At 37.0% G+C, this 18,133-nt stretch overlaps 1 protein-coding gene across 1 annotated transcript in view; it reads right to left on the bottom strand.

Moving 5' to 3' along the window:
* LOC139712651 (ATP-dependent translocase ABCB1-like) overlaps positions 1-16,442 on the bottom strand; it is a 44,971-nt gene extending 28,529 nt beyond the window's left edge. The window contains exons 1-6 of the mRNA XM_071624458.1: positions 16,092-16,442; positions 14,930-14,975; positions 9,046-9,348; positions 7,825-7,958; positions 5,100-5,176; positions 2,616-2,710 (exon numbers count right to left, since the gene is read on the bottom strand). Coding sequence (XP_071480559.1) covers positions 2,616-2,710; positions 5,100-5,176; positions 7,825-7,958; positions 9,046-9,348; positions 14,930-14,975; positions 16,092-16,279 — 843 coding nt within the window. The 5' untranslated portion in view covers positions 16,280-16,442. The remainder of the gene's footprint in view (positions 1-2,615; positions 2,711-5,099; positions 5,177-7,824; positions 7,959-9,045; positions 9,349-14,929; positions 14,976-16,091) is intronic.
* Positions 16,443-18,133: the final 1,691 nt, after the last annotated feature.

The raw sequence follows: 18,133 nt of genomic DNA, 5'->3' as shown, positions 1-18,133 counted from the left end.
GTAGGTATCTATGGACAATGCGTGTTACAGAAATATCAGCTTGTCCTCATCATGCTAATGCACCATGCTAAGGCTTTTAATAATAACAATTTTTTTTATAAAAACAGTGAGAAGAAAATTCAAGCACCAAAATGACAAAGGCAATTTCAGATTGACCAAATGTCAGTGTTGGACTTTTTTTAATGTCCAAGATATTGCAGATGATATAGTTGCAAAGTAAAAAAATAAATAATAATAAAATATATATATATATGTGTATATATATGTGTATATATATATATATATATATATATAATATATTATTCTTCTTTTTTTTTTTTTTTTAAACCAGGGACTGAATTACAGTACATTCAAAAGTTCAAGATACAATTAGGTGTCACAATGAACAAAGCAAGTGCTTATTAAACTTATGAAATATCTGGCCATTCCATGTTCATATTAAACCATTTGCACTGTCTTTTTATCCCCATAAAGGTCAAAAGGCTTAACTTCCAAGACAGGTGACCAAGTCCACAAACAGATGAACCCTATAGCAGATGACCACTAGCGTCTGAACAAATTATCACAAAGGAATACCACATCTATGATAACTTTATTAAAAAGCAGATAACACAAGCAGGTGATTGTGCAAGAAAAGAGACCACGAAGACAGGTTTTACTGTTCAATGCACAGAAACCACCCCCCCCCCACCCAAAAAAAAAAACAGACAACAACAACAACAACAACAAACAAAACAAACAAACGACAAAAACAAAGACAATTGGTTTTATACAAGGACAACAGAGGGACATTGAGACCAAAAATTACACAATTGAACAAACCAATTATCCTCACATGCAATAATACTACTGTTTACACACAGAGTTTTACTGCCAGCATGACCTTTACTCTGCGCTTCTTTTGCAGATTAAAGATGAGGCCATCCTTGTTTTTATGAGTGGGCAATTTTATGACCTCATCTGTCAATGAGTAACTTTGACAAAAATGAATGCCTCTTTTTAAAGGCCTAGAACAGTAATTCTACAATTCATTTTTATTTCATGTTTGAAGAAAAATGAGAATGAAAATAAATGAATTGAATTGAATTGAATTGAATTGAATTGAATTGAATTGAATTGAATTGAATTGAATTGAATTGAATTGAATTGAATTTGAACTGAATTGAACTGAATTTCCAGCAACAACAAAAGACTACCTCATTGCAGTATGCTTTAAACACTTGAACTTTCTTTTCTACATCACACAGCAGAGATGTCAACATGGCAAACAGTTTTGCAGGCACTCAGAGGGCATAGTGTCACGCATTTTCTTTGTGATTGGCTAGGGAAACACTATTTTTACCTTTCATGCAAGACATGCGTAGTGATACACTTTTGGAAAAACAGGGCAAAGTGGACATGGGTTTGAAGCAACACGAATGGTACACAAATGTATAATAGTAGGTGTGGATTTAGTAGTTAGAACTCTAAATGTAATTTTATTTTTGACAGCTCATAAAAGTAATGATAGTGCTTACCAACCATCCCCCCCCCCCCCCGATCTAAATTTGTTGATGAATGAGTAAAACAGTTTTCCAAGAGTACTCTGCAATGATGCAGTCTTTGCTATAGAAATCACTTCAATCTCGAGGGTGAATTTGTGATTATCTCATACCTACCACGCCAACTGTCATTTCAGGCTAAAAGTGAACTTATTCAGACTGTTAAACTTCTTTCTCTTTAAGTTTGTTTTTCTCGAAGATAACAGCTACTCTCTGTTGTATCATGAGGGGCACATAAATCATTACAGGTCACAAATTGGTGCAATACTCTCAGGATTGGTATACTGCAAAAAAAAAACAACAACACTATAAGCAATTTATGACCTTCATTCAATGGGAAGGTCCCGTGACCAGGATCTAACGGTGCAACATGACATGTTTAGCGGATGACTGCTGGCAATTGTTACGTTTTCATGACAAACAGTCCATAGTCCTCTCCTGTCATTTTGTCATGGAAAATTGCTCATTGTTCGCTCATCTGCTGATTTATTCACATGAAGACCAAACCTCTTCTGTATGAGATGATGAAATCCCAAAAGGCTTTGCACAAGACACCATGCCAGATTCTAGCAAGCAATTAGTGGGGTTATGAGGCCGGATTATGAATACAATGAACAATACAACATTTTATGCAGTAACTGGTCAAATTGAATTTCTTCTTTGAAGACCCACTGCATTTATCAACGCTGCTATCTAGAAGGACAAAAATTTGGCATGAAAATCACCAATAGGATACAATATTGCACTTTAACGCATACTTTAAAAACGTGTTAGCTTTTGTGATGCCTGTATACAGCTATGTAAGAGAAAGGAAATAACATTCCTCTACAGCCTTAGTACTGTCTGATGTCTTCAATAATACGGCAATCATGCGCAAAATTCATTCAACTGTCCTTTTTTCCACAGGGTGGCTCCATCAGTAAGTTCATCACTGCTGTTTGTGAAGGCCCTGCTTCACATTTCCCATGTGATTTAAAGCAATGTACAGATACTGTCACTGGATAAAGAGCAGAAACAAACAGTAAATGTATGCACACCATGTAACTGGTCACATGATATAAAGCTGGTACTCACATAGGCCATGAAGCCTCCAGCAATGGCCAGGAGTGGTGTGAGTGACATGATGACCAGCGTCAGCTCCCAGCTCTTCCAAAACCCGATGCCGAACCCTAGAGGGAGCCATAACAAATGAACAAAGTTAAGCAAGTACTGTAAAAGTGGAAATTTTTGTGGTGTGGAAATTTTCACACATTTTGCACGAAACCAGCAGAATTAAAAACACACAAAATTCATCTCACCCATCCGAGTGCGAAAACTTACCCACGCCATAATAACCACTTTATAGTAACCTCATCTTTCCTTGTCTGATAATTTCTATTGATAATTTGATTCCATATTAATATTTCCATAGTTGCCCCATCAAGGATTACAGAATGCTTGCATAAAAATTGCTTTCCAAATCAAGAGAGTATTTATGGTGGTATTGATAATCATCAAAAGCTCTATCATCACCATCATCATAATTTTGATAGTTCCCTCTTCATCATGGTTTAGAGGATGCTTGTTTAAAAATTGCTTTCCAAACCTGAAGAGTATACAGTATGGTGGTGGTAATAGTAATCTTTATCAACTTCATCATCACCATCATCATCTTTAGTATTATCATTATCATTATCATCTCATTATCATTATCATACTTTCATAATTGTTAGAGATTCATTAATAATTTATATATATACAATGTATGTGTGTGTGTGTGTGTGTGTGTGTGTGTGTTTGTGTGTGTGTTACCAATCTACAATGTACGACACTATTTGCAGGCACAGTAGGATGCAAATGACAGCTTATGAATAAGAAAGTAATTTGTCAACATAAATTTCTTGAGGTTTGGTCTGAATGTTTCAATATACACTCAGCAAAAAAAGAAAGTAAACGCTTTTTCAAGTTTAGATTTCTCATAGAATATTTGGCTGAAAGCTAATGTATTATATACCATATTGAAGGTAATGTAATTGGCTATCAACCTGGTAGATCATCAAAAAGGGAAATTTTAAGCATGAGTGAACACCATTGTTTTTCTCTTCCAGGGCACAAAAGTAACAATTGCAAAACTGAACAATTTGCCATTCATGCGTTTGTGCTCTTCCATAGAAAAATAAGAACAACAACAAATTTCGCACAAAAAGAAACATGAGTTAAGTTGCAAAAACAAACCTTTGATCTCTATGATATCTTTAAAGACCAAAAGATCAATGAAGACTAAAAATAAAGGGGGGAAATAAAGCATATTATGTCACATCTAAATTCAAATGAAATATGAGAACAAGTAATAATTATCAAAAATTGTACAAATTTGAGCTTTTTTTCAAATTTGGAAATTGTAAATAATGTTTGGTTTTTGAAATTGTCACATGGATTCTTAAATCACTAGATTGAAAGAAATAAACAAAGAAATTCTGCTCATTTAACCATCTTTATGCTTATTATTCCCTATGTCATTTTTGAAGTTTGACTTGACAGAAAATTTTTGTTTTTCCCTTTTCGTTTCCCAATTTGTTTTTTTAGAGATTATAAAGAGATAAAGAGAACGAAAACTTATTTTTCCTATTTCACTCATGTCTCTCATTGTGTTAAACTGGTCTTCTGTTGTCAATGTTATCGTGAAGGGCATTTGCAAATGAAAGAGAATGTGTCAATTTTTGCAATTTTCAATTTTGTGCCTTGGAGGACAAAAATGAATGTGCTTACTCATGCATAAAGTTTTAATTCTAATTAACCTATTAGCTTAATAGGCAATCAAATTACCTTTAATATGGTATATAATACATTGATTTTCATAAAAATCTTCTATGAAAAATATGACCTCGAAAAAGTGTTTACTTTCTTTTTTTGCTGAGTGTACTTTACCTTACTTGATGTTTGCTTTAATTTTTGGCATATTATTCAGTTTGTTGCAATGCATTCTTAAGTCAAGCAGTTGGAGGGGAGTAATTAGGTCAACTCACCAGCTACCACTGGAAAAAAAAAAGAATTCCTGCCTAGCTCAAAATTTGGATTCTCAGTAATGAACCAAAATATGTTATTTTTAATTGACTTACTCAAATTCTAAAGTTTGTCTCTTTATACCAGGGAGAGTAATCTTTTCTCAACCCACCGTCTAAATTTGGCTGCTCAAAACAAACCAAAATCAAGATGTAACTTTTTCTTCTTTTTTTCTGGACCATATCCTCTTGGACAGGTGTTGTTTGCACTGGGAAATGTTTTCATTGATTTTCAAGCACTGCATGCCTGAGTGACCCCAATCTTTAAATCCTCTTTTCTATTTTTTCTACAAACTGCAGCCCCTAACTCTCTGTTGTATTCAATCAACTCTTGTTGTTGTTGTTGTTGTCCAATGAGTTCATAGGATGGTCAGATTCAGCTATTCAAGTTATATCATCATCTTAAAACTCCAAGCTTCCTCTTTTAAACTACTGTATGTAGGAAAGTGGAAATTCATTTTGGCCTACTTCTTTGTGAGTTTTGAGCTTGGTAGTCACAAGCATGTAAACCACATACCCGTCAGAAACTGAGCAAGGAACTGAAGACAGACAGCCACTTTGTCACCTAGACCCTCTCTAACTCTCTCCAAATCGCTGCAGGAAAGAAGAAAAAGTGAGAAAGATGGGGTAAAAGAGAAAAGAGGAAAAGTTTAGATTTTTGTCTTTTTTTTTTTTTTAGGACACCAGAAACATGCTGAGAATGAGGAAAGGTATACAATGAAAATTTGGAAGCTGGAAGGAAAAATGTGAATGGAATGAGGGGCAAAATGACAAATACATGTATCACATTCAAGACATGTGCTTTAGAGGCTAAATCATCCAGGAAATAAGGCAAATTTCACTGAAAAGAAATTATTTTATCGAAAAATCATGAGCTCAAGTTCAAATCATTAAATTTATCCTCAGTTACCACATATCATAATGAAACACAGCACATACTAGGCATCCGCCAATTCTATGTATTACTCTTTTAATTAATATCGAAATATACACAGGCATATTTAGGAAGAAGTTTGTTATCACCACGGTTCAAAGAACAGCCTTTGTTTATCCAAGGCTGCCTAAACCCAAGTTTGAAAATCTCAGAGGTGCAGGCCAGGCAACAGAGTTCAAAGTCAAGTTCTTTTGTCATGCTTTATGATCTTGACACGTCAAACTACAGACTCTAAATGCAGTAATTGGGTCAAATTGAACTCTTATCACATACATTGTAGAGCAGACCAAAGACTGCAGACAGCCTTACGTGGAGCTCATAATTGGTAAATGGTGATGTAACTTCTCCACTCCCTTGCCCCACTGATTTTTAAAGTAGGATAGTGTGCCTAACAACTCACTGCCTGAATCCATGGAGGACAGACTGATCATGCTAAAACACGCATTTCCCATAGACACTTGCCTGAGTATACTAGGAACTCATCCTCAACTGGTTATAAAAAGCTAGTAAACCAGTGGTTTCCAGTATCATGGGTTCCTGATACAGGGGTATTCAATTTATTAGGGCTACTCATGTCTATTGGTGTAGGATTTGAATCATATGTGTAGATAATCTCTCCTTTGAATGTGAAAGTTGTAACTGAAGTGTGTAATGCTCAAAAAGACACTTTGAGTCATTGAGCAAAGTCTGTTTTCAACGAATCCATTCACTTAAGCAGAAAGTACTATAAGGTACCTTTGAGGTCAACACAGAAGAAACTAAATATCAATTTTTTTTTTTTAATCTAAAATTTGGCATTTTTCCAAAACTTCTCATGGTAGACTAGCTGTCCATAATATGATCATGCATCTGGCATTCAGTGGTGACCATATACCATCTCTATTTACCACTTATTTTTTACAGATACAGGCAGTGATGTCTAGACATATTCAGCAAAGGGTCATGCTCAAATTCCTCTAGAATTGCTCCATACAGTAACCCTGAATACACTTTTGTTTAATTAGGCAACAATGGGATATCAAAATGAGTATTTCACTGGTGGACCCAAACCATCAACTTTGAATTAAAGGACAAGTTCACCTTCATAAACATAAGGATTAAGAAAATGCAACAATATTAGTAGAACACATCAGTGAAAGTTTGAGGAAAATTGGACAATCGATGCAAAAGTTATGAATTTTTTAAATTTTTGTGGTGGAACCGCTGGATGAGGAGACTACTACAGCTTGTGAGTCATATGCGTACAACAGTATAAAGAAAATGTAAAAGAAAATTCAACATATTTTCACTTTTTTCGCATAATAAAAGAGCACTTGACTTGCCTTTTTCTAAAGGCAGGGGGAATAATATTACCCATAACATATGTCGGTAACGAATCAGGGGAATGTGTACTTTTTTCAAAAGATGGAATTTTGTGAAATTCTCTTTATATTTTCCTTATATCGTTGTACGCAAGTTATTCATACACTGCAGTAGTCTTCTCATCCAGCGGGTACTGCACAAAAATTTCAAAAATTCATAACTTTTGAACGGATTGTCTGATTTTCCTCAAACTTTCACTGATGTGTTCTACTAATATTGCTACATTCTCTCAATCCTTATGTTTATGAAGGTGAACTTGTCCTTTAACCAACCCACAATAGATGATCCAGTGATCTCATTATGGCAAAAATTTTCAACAGCCAACGTACTGAATCTACACAGGGACTACTACTGAACAGGTAGGGTTCCATGACATTTGCTCCTGCGACAATTGAGGGCAGCACTTTTCTACTGGAAGAAGAATTGCTCCTAGATGAAATATCTGAATGATAAGAAGAATTCTACAGTTCATGATGCTATGTATGAACAACAATATAAAGAAATTATTAGGAGAATTCCATGAAATATTACTTCTCATGAAAAGTAAACATTCCATTGACATACTGACAAATGTTAGGGGCAATATCATTCCCCTTGCATGCTTTCTGAAAGAGGTACCTACATTTAAGAGTGCTTTATTATTATGCTAAAAAAGTGAAAATTTGTTGAATTTCCTTAGTTTATATTTTCTTTATGACTGTACTAGAAGTCTTCTCATCCAGCAATGACAGAACTGAAACTTAGGAAGAATTGAAACTTTTTAATTGATTGTCCTATTTTCTCTTCAAACTTTGCCGAAGTGTCCTTCTAATATTGCTGCTTTCACTCAGGGTACATTTTGGGGTTCAGTTTCATTAAATCCATTCCCTGCATGCGTTTTCAGTTTTCGTAGACTTTGTGCAATAAAGACAAACTCCAGGAGGCAAAGGGTTAATACTGCACTCACTCTGCAAGACGCGAGGTGAGCTCCCCGCTCTGGTGCTCATCAAACCACGCAATCTCCTGATGGAGTATGGCGTTAAAGAACTCCTTCCGAAGCTTGTGAGTCTGTCGCTCACAGGACAGACTCCACAAAGACACCTGGTCAATAGAAACCATACCATCGTCACAAATACAATGATTATGATACAACCGTAGCAGTGTAAATTTGAATTTGAATGAAAATAATTATGTGAATGTCAATGAGACTGAGAATGTGGGTGATAAGGATGATGTGAATGTATGAACCTATGAGTGCAGGTGTTGGTGTGAATGTGAATGCGAATGTGAGTGTGAGTGTGAATATGAATATGAGTGTGAGTGTGAGTGTGAGTGTGAGTGTGAGTGTGAATGTGAATGTGAATGTGAATGTGAATGTGAATGTGAATGTGAATGTGAATGTGAATGTGAATGTGAATGTGAATGTGAGTGTGAGTGTGAGTGTGAATGTGAGTGAGAATGAGATGAGTTAGAATGTGAGTGAGAATGAGATGAGTTAGAATGTAGGTAATGTGGGTGTGAATGGCAGTGTGAATATGAACTTGACCAGGAGTGTGAATGTGAATGTGTGTACGTGGATGAGGGGAAGACAAATGCCCAGAGCAATTCACTAGCCCACAATGACTTAAAAGGCATAATTTACCATTAAGTTTGCAGATCAAAAACCCAGCATTAATGCTTCAAAATAGTTCCAAAATGTGAGTTAGGGATAGAAACAAGCATGGTAAAAATTTGAATTAGTGTAATCAATGTCAAGTATTGTTAAATATACAACATTTGAACAATGGTTACAATTAAAATGTTTCCAGACTAAACTGTCTATAGTAACAGTTTACTGAGAAAACTAACTAGTGATGATCTCCAAGACAGACTCCTTAAATAATGTTAGGTTCTATAATTGCAAAATTCTTTATGGTAGGATGTTTTGTGCTCCAACTGACCTACACATACATGTATGCATCAAATGTGATATCTTGCACATTTCTGAAATCATTGCTCCCAAAAGGTAAATAGGGCCTTTTTAAGTTTATAATGTTTTCACTGCAACTGTACGTATGGTTGACAAAATACACCACACACACACACACACACACACACACACAAAAGTACGAAAATGTTTACTATTGAAATTGTCATCCCACACAAATGATTAGATTTCTTTCAATTGCAGAGTTTGCTGCGTGCATACCTGTGTGTAAGATGCAGCCACAACAGCAAGTCCGACGTACGTGAAAATGAGTGCATACTCCCTCATCTGATTGTCAAACTCTTTAAGGGGGTTAACGTCCGGGGGAAAGGTGAAATCTGGGGGTAACGTATATTCGCCAGGGATGACGGGGGCAGCAGCGGTCTCGTTTGAGCCGACCTCAATGAATTCGTCGACGAGATCGCCAAAGAAAAGGTTCAGCACTGGCCAACCAGCCCCGTGCACAAGAGCCGCTATACCCCCGACCAGCATGATGAAGAAATCAAAGGGCGTTGCATAGCGGAACTGCAGGAGACAAGAGCGTTAAACACATCTAAGGGTTAAAAAAAAAAATTCCTCAGGGCACTGCAAATAGTATGTAAATGCCCCTACAGGTGCAGGGCACTTTGGAACACTTACATATTTTTTTTCCACTCGCACTTGGCCTAATCTCTGTAATGCATCATGGGAAACTGTCATCAACACTGAGACCATGAGCACAATGTTAGCACTGTTTAAACGTCTCTTTAATACATGTACATGTACCTGGTGATAAGCACAATCAGGGTATGCAATCATGACTTTCTCACTTTAAAAAATTGTAACTTCTAAAAGAATGCACCAACTGACTTAAAAATTCACATGCAGCATGCTAAGACATCAGTAATCACATGTGGTAAAACAATAGCTAATTTCTTCTCATTTACTGTTAATTATTAAAGATTAATTACCAAAAAGTCCCTCAAAACCCACGTAATGCATCAAAAAAAGCGTTTTACAACTTACGTAAAATCAAGATTTGAGGTCCATATTTTAAGTCTACCCCTATGTATTTGGTATCAAATTAATGGATTTTCTCCTGGCATTGCTTGCATGCAATAAAAAACAGTGGTTCTTTCAGCTGGAGAAAGTTATAAGGTCTGAAGTCCCATCCTGGTAGGAGTGTAATGCTGGCTTATTTTTGTGACATTGTGACCTTTTAACCCATGCTGTACAGCTATACATGGAGAAACAGCTTATTTTTCTGCTTTTCCTGAAAGTACTGAAGACACATATACAATATGGTGCGCTGTTTGCCAATAAATGTTCAGCCAGTTTTGAGTTTTGAGCCATTTTCAAATGCTGAGTAAAATAAGGGCAGCTGTTTTTCAGTATTTTCAGTGAGGTATATCCTAATTTGACTACTTTAAAGAATCTTTTCCCCTAATTGAATATCCTTGTTTTTTTAACCATGAATTGTACACATGCAGAAATCTATTGTGTGAAAATTTCAGCAAATTTGAGCAATAGGAACTTATTTTTTTATATTTTTACAAATTGCTGAGCATAAAAAAGTGCGATACACGCCCATGTTATACTGCATGAAGGTCATATGATAAGTGTTCAGTGCTCATATTTCAATGCTTGTTCAATTTTTAAGGATATCATAAGCAAAAACATAGTATTTTGGCTTAATACTGATGTATGTCATTGTTTGAGTGTCACAGCTTGGATATCAACTCAAGTCATCATAAATCTCACATTCATTCTTCTATCTGTGTTTACAAATATGAGAATTGATCCAAACAATGTGCGCACATTCAAGGTCAAACTGTACAGATAATTTTTTGATGAAAAATATAATATCTTCCAAAGTACCGGCCCTAATTTCATAAAAATTTGTAATAATGGCCACTATATGTCTGTTACCTATTCCTGAAAGTTTCGCCTCTTCACTCTTTGGCAAAAGTGAAATATGATAAAATATGTAAAAGTGGTTTTATTTGAATTCAAAATAATGCCTACAAAATTGATCATCCATTTCGAGAAGTGAAAATATGAAATTCATTCATATTTTGTGATATGTCACGGCTATGTGCTGGTGGTGAATGAAAGGGATATTTATCAGGAATATCTAACAGCAATATCAGATGAAAAAAACATTCTCCTTTTTTTAAATGAATTTTTCCAATATATTAGTCATTTCAATGTAATTCGACACCCCTAATTTAAATGCTAATTCATGCGCAGTTTAATGCAAAATTTTAACTCTTTCTTTACGTGAAATGAAAATTTGAACACTCAGCTACAACAAACAACAAAAAAAGCATTTTCACCAAGTTTTTTCATTTTTGCCCTGTTACACAATTGCATACCCTGATTGTGCTATTGACCACCTGTCTGCTGACATTACAAATGAAATAACTGCAAGTACACATCATTTGTGAGCTTCAAAACACATTAAAGAACTCTTGAACAAAGAATTACATTCAAATACCGCATTGAGTTAAATGGCATTTCAACATGCCAAGTCCAAGAAACCCCTTTTCTGTGATTTGATGCAATATCAATCGTTTGATTATCATTTTCAAATCCATTTCCAGTATATCATAGTGTACAGCAAACACCTCTCTTTCAATATCTGAGACACATTTTGGTCACATCCCATGGTCTATTTCAGTTTCAGAAGTATCAAAAGCATCAAAATTGCACAAAATCTAATCCTCAGCTACACTTGTACATTGGCAACATATTTCAAAAGATTAACCTGTTGAGGACGGACTGATTTTGCTACAACACACATATTTTTGCATTAGAAACATTGTGGAGATCTTATAAATTCAAAACATTCATTCTAACATTTCTCCTTTTATACATGATGTATCATAACTCATTGTGGATGAGCAGACTTTCCTATAACATGCACTTCCAATAGACACCTGCCCAAGTATGCTCGGGACTACTGTAAACAAGGATTTTTTTTTGCAGTATGTTTGCAGATACATTGTAGTATACGCAGTACTTTCGGCTAGCATAAATACTAAAACCCGCGAAAAATACCTCCACAGCTTTCTCTGAATATCCTGAATGGCTTGACAATTGTGAAGAGCGAATTCAAGAACCTGTGAATGATCTGAGGGGATAGGACAATTACCCCCGGACCCTTCCCCTGACCCTAACTCTAATCCCATACAAATCTTGGACCTAACTCTAACCCTAAACCCAAACTCTAACCCTAAACCTAACCCTAATCTTTACTCCAACCTTATCACTAGCCAGTATTTCGCAGGGGGGTAATTACTCTCACAGGGTAATTGCCCGATACGGTTTTTTTAACCTTTTCAACACTTTTTTTATACAGTACTTAGTCTTTAACTGGTTAAAAATGTATTGAAGCTCATTGTTGGCAATTTACTTTGGACAGATAATTATCAAGGTGACAATAGTTACGTTCAGACGGGAGCCCTTAACCTCGAAGTTAGGAAACTTCGAGGTTAGAGCTTGTAGTTAGGGACCGTGAAGACGCACTCGTAGTTAGCAAACCTCGAGGTTTGCTCGATGTTTCGAGCCACGAGAAATCTTATGGTTAGCGCTCTAACCACGAGCCGCGGGGGGTCCCCACTCGTAGTTAAGCACCGTGTGGACACAAAAAACAACGAACTCGAAGTTAAGAGTGACCTCGCCGTAAACTCCAGCCCCCACAATTTCCCTCTGCTTCCGGGTCAACCTCCCAAACGTACACCACAAATACACTACACGTGAAAAACCTATGACGCACGACACAACAACATCATCTTTTCTTCCCATGCGCTTGATCTCTGAAACTGAACACGTCAAACTCGCTACTGAAAGGCATAAAGTCATCAGTGCAGTGCTATCTCTGCAGTGTAAGTGAGTCCGACAGGGTTGGACTATAGAATAAATAGACGCCTTGTTAGCAGTGTGGGCTGAAACTTCCGCTTTTGTGGTTTTAACATCGAGTGGGACCCACTCGTAGTTACGGGGGGCAGAAGCTTAACCTCGAGGTTTCGTAACCTCGAGGTTAAGATTCGTTGTGTGGACACACGTCGTAGTTAGGGGGCAAGAGCTAAACCTCGAGGTTTCCTAACCTCGAGGTTAGGGCCTGCCGTCTGAACATAACTAATTTCTGCAACAAATTTACCAAAGTACTTGATGGGTTAAACACGGTGCTGAATTACACTGTAACATTAAAGCGAGAGAGAGAAAGACACCAGAAAATATTCAAGTGAAATTCTAACTGGTGTTTATTTAAAATGACAACATTTGATGACAAATGCAAATCTAGACATGCTACCAGGAACACTTAATGGGGAGAAAGCAGCTTGGAGTTATACAAGAGCCGTGCATGACTGCTCTGGATAGAAAGAGTTCTACAGAATGCACTGTAATTCTGGTTTAACACTAGTCCATACTTGCCAAAGAGGTAAACTCTGAATACGGTACCTCCTTTCTGGTTGATTGGAGGACAAAGGCACTCTAATCTAAGACCTGATAGAATTACATGTAAGCTCCCTGAACAAGGATACAACAGTCCAATGACAAGCTATACACTGCATATATTTCTCATCAATTGGCTACCTGCACTTTAAACACCCTTAACCCTAAAAGGGCAGGGGGGGGGGGGGGAGGGGAATCCGCTCCCCCCCCCCCCCACCCTTGACGTTTTGCGCTATAATTCTGTAACACGAGAAGGCCTTGTCGTAAGGCTTCTTGACTTTCTCTGTTCAAGTTTCATGCAACTTTTGAGACCAGATTTGCAACGTCAACATACACTTTTTGAAGCCACGGCCATTTTTGTAACAGCATGTCACCCAAACAGGGCACAATTTTGTGATTTTGCGTACATTTCCTATGGAAAAAAGTGCTCTGTCATGAAAGTCTGAAAACATGATTATTTTTACAATTAATCACTTTGATCGATTGATCAATTTTATGCTAATTATGGTAGAAAAGTGGTCAGTGACAATTTCCAATAAAGATCAAAGAAAAAACAAGTCGCAAAACAAATACCAAAGAAATTCCAAAAACAATAAGATACATAAGAATTCAAATGACATTTGGAAGTTTTTATGATGTACAATTGTTGATGCTAAATCAGATACAAACCAAAAAGTCGACCCTCAATACTTTTAATTATGCTAAAATATGATCTTTGGCTTTATTTGCATAATTAATCAATTAAAATTATAAATGATTATTTCAAAAAATAACACAATCTTGTAGATTATGATGTGGGTGTCATGCATGCAAAATTTTGTCGCGATCGCACCACTGATGGTTGAGATCTCAAGGGGGTGGGTCAAAATCTGCCCCCTCTGGTTTTAGCATAATTAGCAAAAAAAGCCCCGCCTAAATAGGATTAAAAGCTTTCTCAATACAATGCATTCACTGAGCACCTGCATAACTCTCCAACTGGTGAGTACTGGTAATGATAATTACACATAGGCCTTCTTCCCCATCCCGCCCCGCCCCCCCCCCCCCCCCCCCCCCCCCCCATTTTTACACGTAATAATAATACTTTTTTGAAAATCATTGGATGGCTCCTGAAGTGACCATTCAACTTTAATTGGATGGAAAGGACTTTCAATTCAATTCAATTCAATTCAATTTAATTCAATTCAATTTAAACCTTCAATTCAGTGGGTACTTTCAATTTCTTTTCAAAACAGGAAATTTTGTGTAGATTTGGGTGCAGGTTTATCGTGAAAATTGGAACGCGATGATATCATCACCTCGATCACCTCATTTTGCATCTGAAGTAATAGTGATCTGTATCACTGCTTTGTAAAAACACACTATTAGAGTGTAATCGTTAGTCAAGCTACAACTTTTCTATCTGTATCATTTGAGTTCATGAATGCACTTATCAATTCCATTTATCATTACATTCACTTGATTATGCACATTAAAAGAGGATCACACTTTTTAACTCGTTGAGGACAAGTCACCGAGTATACTAGGGCAGGGGTCTATGGGAAATGCTTGTTGTAGCAAAATCAGCCCGTCCTCATCAATGGGTTAACAGCTGTACAGTACAGTAGCTGAATCCACAATGGAGGACAGTTTTATCGGTCAGAAGGTAGGCCAGAGCCCGTTTACTACTTACCAGTTTACGTAGAGAAACTTTTGGCTTGTTGTCTTCTTCGCCATCCCTGGGTCAAGAAACAGAAGATCAAAAGAGTGTTGTTGTTTTTTTTCAACATTTATAAAACTATGAACTTACATGTAAATCTTAGATGACACCAGGGGCCCATTTCATAAAACTTGTCATCAGTGACAAGTTGTCATAGTGATGTTAAGCTACTGAAATCCTTGCTTCTGATTATAAACTGAGAGAAAATTTGTCATAGAAATGTGGCAGTTGTCACTGATAACAAGTTTTATGAAACAGGCCCCAGGATTGCCAACTACAAACCATCACATGCTTGTTTTCTCAATTTATGAAGAAAAAAAAAATCGTCTTCATCATATCAATATTATTATGATGTGTTTATCAATCAAAATAGCAAAGTGAGAAAACTTCCCCGGAGTCATCTTCAAAGTGCACAAAATATTAGTGTAAAGGTGCTTTGCAGATAAATGAAAGTTTCCCCATGTCACGATACTGAACATGTAACTACAACAAAACAAAATACAATATCGCTTGAACAATTCAAAAGTTTGGCTGTCTGCTGATGTCATGATTTGCTAAATCAACATAAAGGCATCTGAAGATGAATGAATTGCCCAGAACTTAATCATCTCAAAAAGAGGGAAAAAATCAATTAAGTTTAAAAGAATATATCTTGAAATGATGAGTTCTTTCCAGTCATTGCTACCTGAACAGTGCCATAGCACATTTTCAGCCATCATCTCACAGCATGATCAGTAACAAATTATTGTCAGTTCATACTAATATGTTGACAGTAATCATTATTATTACTTTACGAGAACACTACAAATGTACTTTGTTTTTATCAAACCAACAGTAATTTAGCAAGATATTCAACTTTCAACAAGTTACATGCATTCATACTGCGCTAAATCCTGACTGCTATCTGCATGACAAAGAAGAAATAAAACAAAACTACAAACCCAACCAAAATAAACCACTAAATTTACAGGCAACACAACAGCAACGAAAGATGTAAACATAATTCATGATCTTAAGTTAAATTTCATCTTCTCTCATTTGCGTATCACTTTTGAAGACCGATCTCATTTGTATATAATCACTTCAGAAGACCTAATATTTATAATTTCGCAGATTATGATATCATATTGCTCACTTGATTTTCACGTCGTCATCACCGAGCTCGGTAGTCGCCAACCCGGCCACTTCAACCGGGTCCGTCCGGGCGAGTTCCGTACCCCCATACCCTCCGTTCTTCTCCTCATCGTGTTTGCGGCCCATCTTCGTTTCGCTTTCTCCTCCGCCGAGAAGCGGCGTTTTCTCGTCTTCTTCTGTGGGAGACATGTTTGTGAGCAAAGCAACAAGTGTTCACGATTTGAGACCAAACACGATTTATTTACGAATGTGAAATGACAGTTCACATTCGGCCAACCAGATTATTAAAGTCAACGTGATTCTCACACACTGCAGCTGCAAAATTCACATAATTCACTGTTGGTTGCACATCCACCTGTAGTAGGCCCTGTTGGTATTGGTCTAATGTTTTAGCCGGATTCTATACACACTCGAACTCGACTCGAGCAGTGCACGTACGGTGCGGGCTGCGTGTTTTTTTTAGACGGCACAGATTGGGGAAACTAAAAATTTATCGGGGACCCTATCACTAAACCTAACCCTTATCCTAATCCTAACCCTAACCATCAAACCCTAACCCTAACCCTAACCCTAACCCCAACCCTAACCCTAACCCTAACCCTAAACCCTAACCATAACCAAAAACCCTAACCCAACTTTTTTCCCATAGGTTTAACACGCGCCATGCCCCAATCTGTGCCGTCTTTAAAAAAAACGCGTGCGGGCTGTTCGGCTGACCCAGTTTCAATAGGTTGATATCGATGTACCCTGTCCTCAGTGCAAGTTCATGACCCGTTCAGAACTTCCATGATTCTAGTTAGTTCAAAGTCAACCAAACTTTTTAGCACACAGCCCGCTTCCTGGCAATATCGCTCGGACACAAAATATTATAAGTGAGCTTATGGGAATGCCCTTTATAAATGCGGATGTGGTGGTGGTGGTGATGGTAGTGGTGATGTTGTGTATAATCATAATGTGTGTGTGTAGGCCTACGTACGTGTGTGTGTGTTGGGGGGGGGGGGGGAGGGTTCCAAAGAACCTTCATTGATAGTAGTGGTGGGCTATACAGGGGGTAAAAATGGGTGATGTTTCGAAATCCTTAGGGTCCCTGCTTATTTGAAGCAGCTTATCGTACTGAGCATTTTGACACCTTTCATTAAAGAATCGGGTGAAAAATGAGATGGAGTCGGCCAAAAAAACTGATTTTTTTTTTTTTTTTTTTTTTTGGGGGGGGGCGCCAAATTCCTGTCGCGCGTCGGTTAAAATAGTGAAAAGATAATAAATTCACTATCCAAAGGAGTATGAAGATGATTTAAGTGTCCAGATATATGTTTTTGAGGTCAAGAAATTGATTGCAAATGTCAGAAATCTTTGATATACTGTAGAAAGCTTTCAAATTCTCAAATTTTGCTTTTTGTGGGGGGGGGGGGGGCGTACAGCTAAGTTTCTGCCCATTTCTGGTATTTGAGTCACCCAATGCATGCACTTTGCCATCTTCCAAAATTTTGTAATTTAAAGATAAACAACAGTAGATATAGGAAGGGTATGTTATGATCTTTCAAGCAATTCAAATTTTGAAAAATGAAAAATCTGTTAAAAACACTGCTTTCTCAACTGCAACAGTTACACTATAAAGAACACCACATACCGGTGTAAAAAAAGTACTACATTTAAGTTCCATTTGTTATCAAACTTGCATTTGCTTGCCATAATGATGTGATTATTCTCCTCTCTACTCAATAGAATGATTAGAACAGGGCATCAACAAAGTTATTATGTGGTACAATGTAATTGTCAAGCACAAATATCATGATACTCTTTCGAGGTCCCATGGTCCCATGCTATTGCATGGTATAATTTGCAGGACAGTCGTGTCGCTTTGGGTATCTCCAACGTAACCTATTATCAGGATCACAACACTTTTATAAAAGTTGTTCTACTACACGTGTACATGTACAAATGTGCTCTTTCCATTGTCAGTTTGGCATATGCTGAGGTACCACTGTCTGACATTATTTACATCCCTAATAAGGGCACAAGGTTCATTGACCGCAATATCTTGTT

This window comes from Diadema antillarum, unplaced genomic scaffold, assembly GCF_040938485.1.
Source record: "Diadema antillarum isolate AM-2024a unplaced genomic scaffold, OU_Dant_1.0 seq00001836_RagTag, whole genome shotgun sequence".
In the NCBI taxonomy this organism is placed as follows: Eukaryota; Metazoa; Echinodermata; class Echinoidea; order Diadematoida; family Diadematidae; genus Diadema; species Diadema antillarum.
The sequence above is the reverse complement of the archived record's forward strand: the minus strand, read 5'-3'. Positions and strand labels throughout refer to the sequence as shown.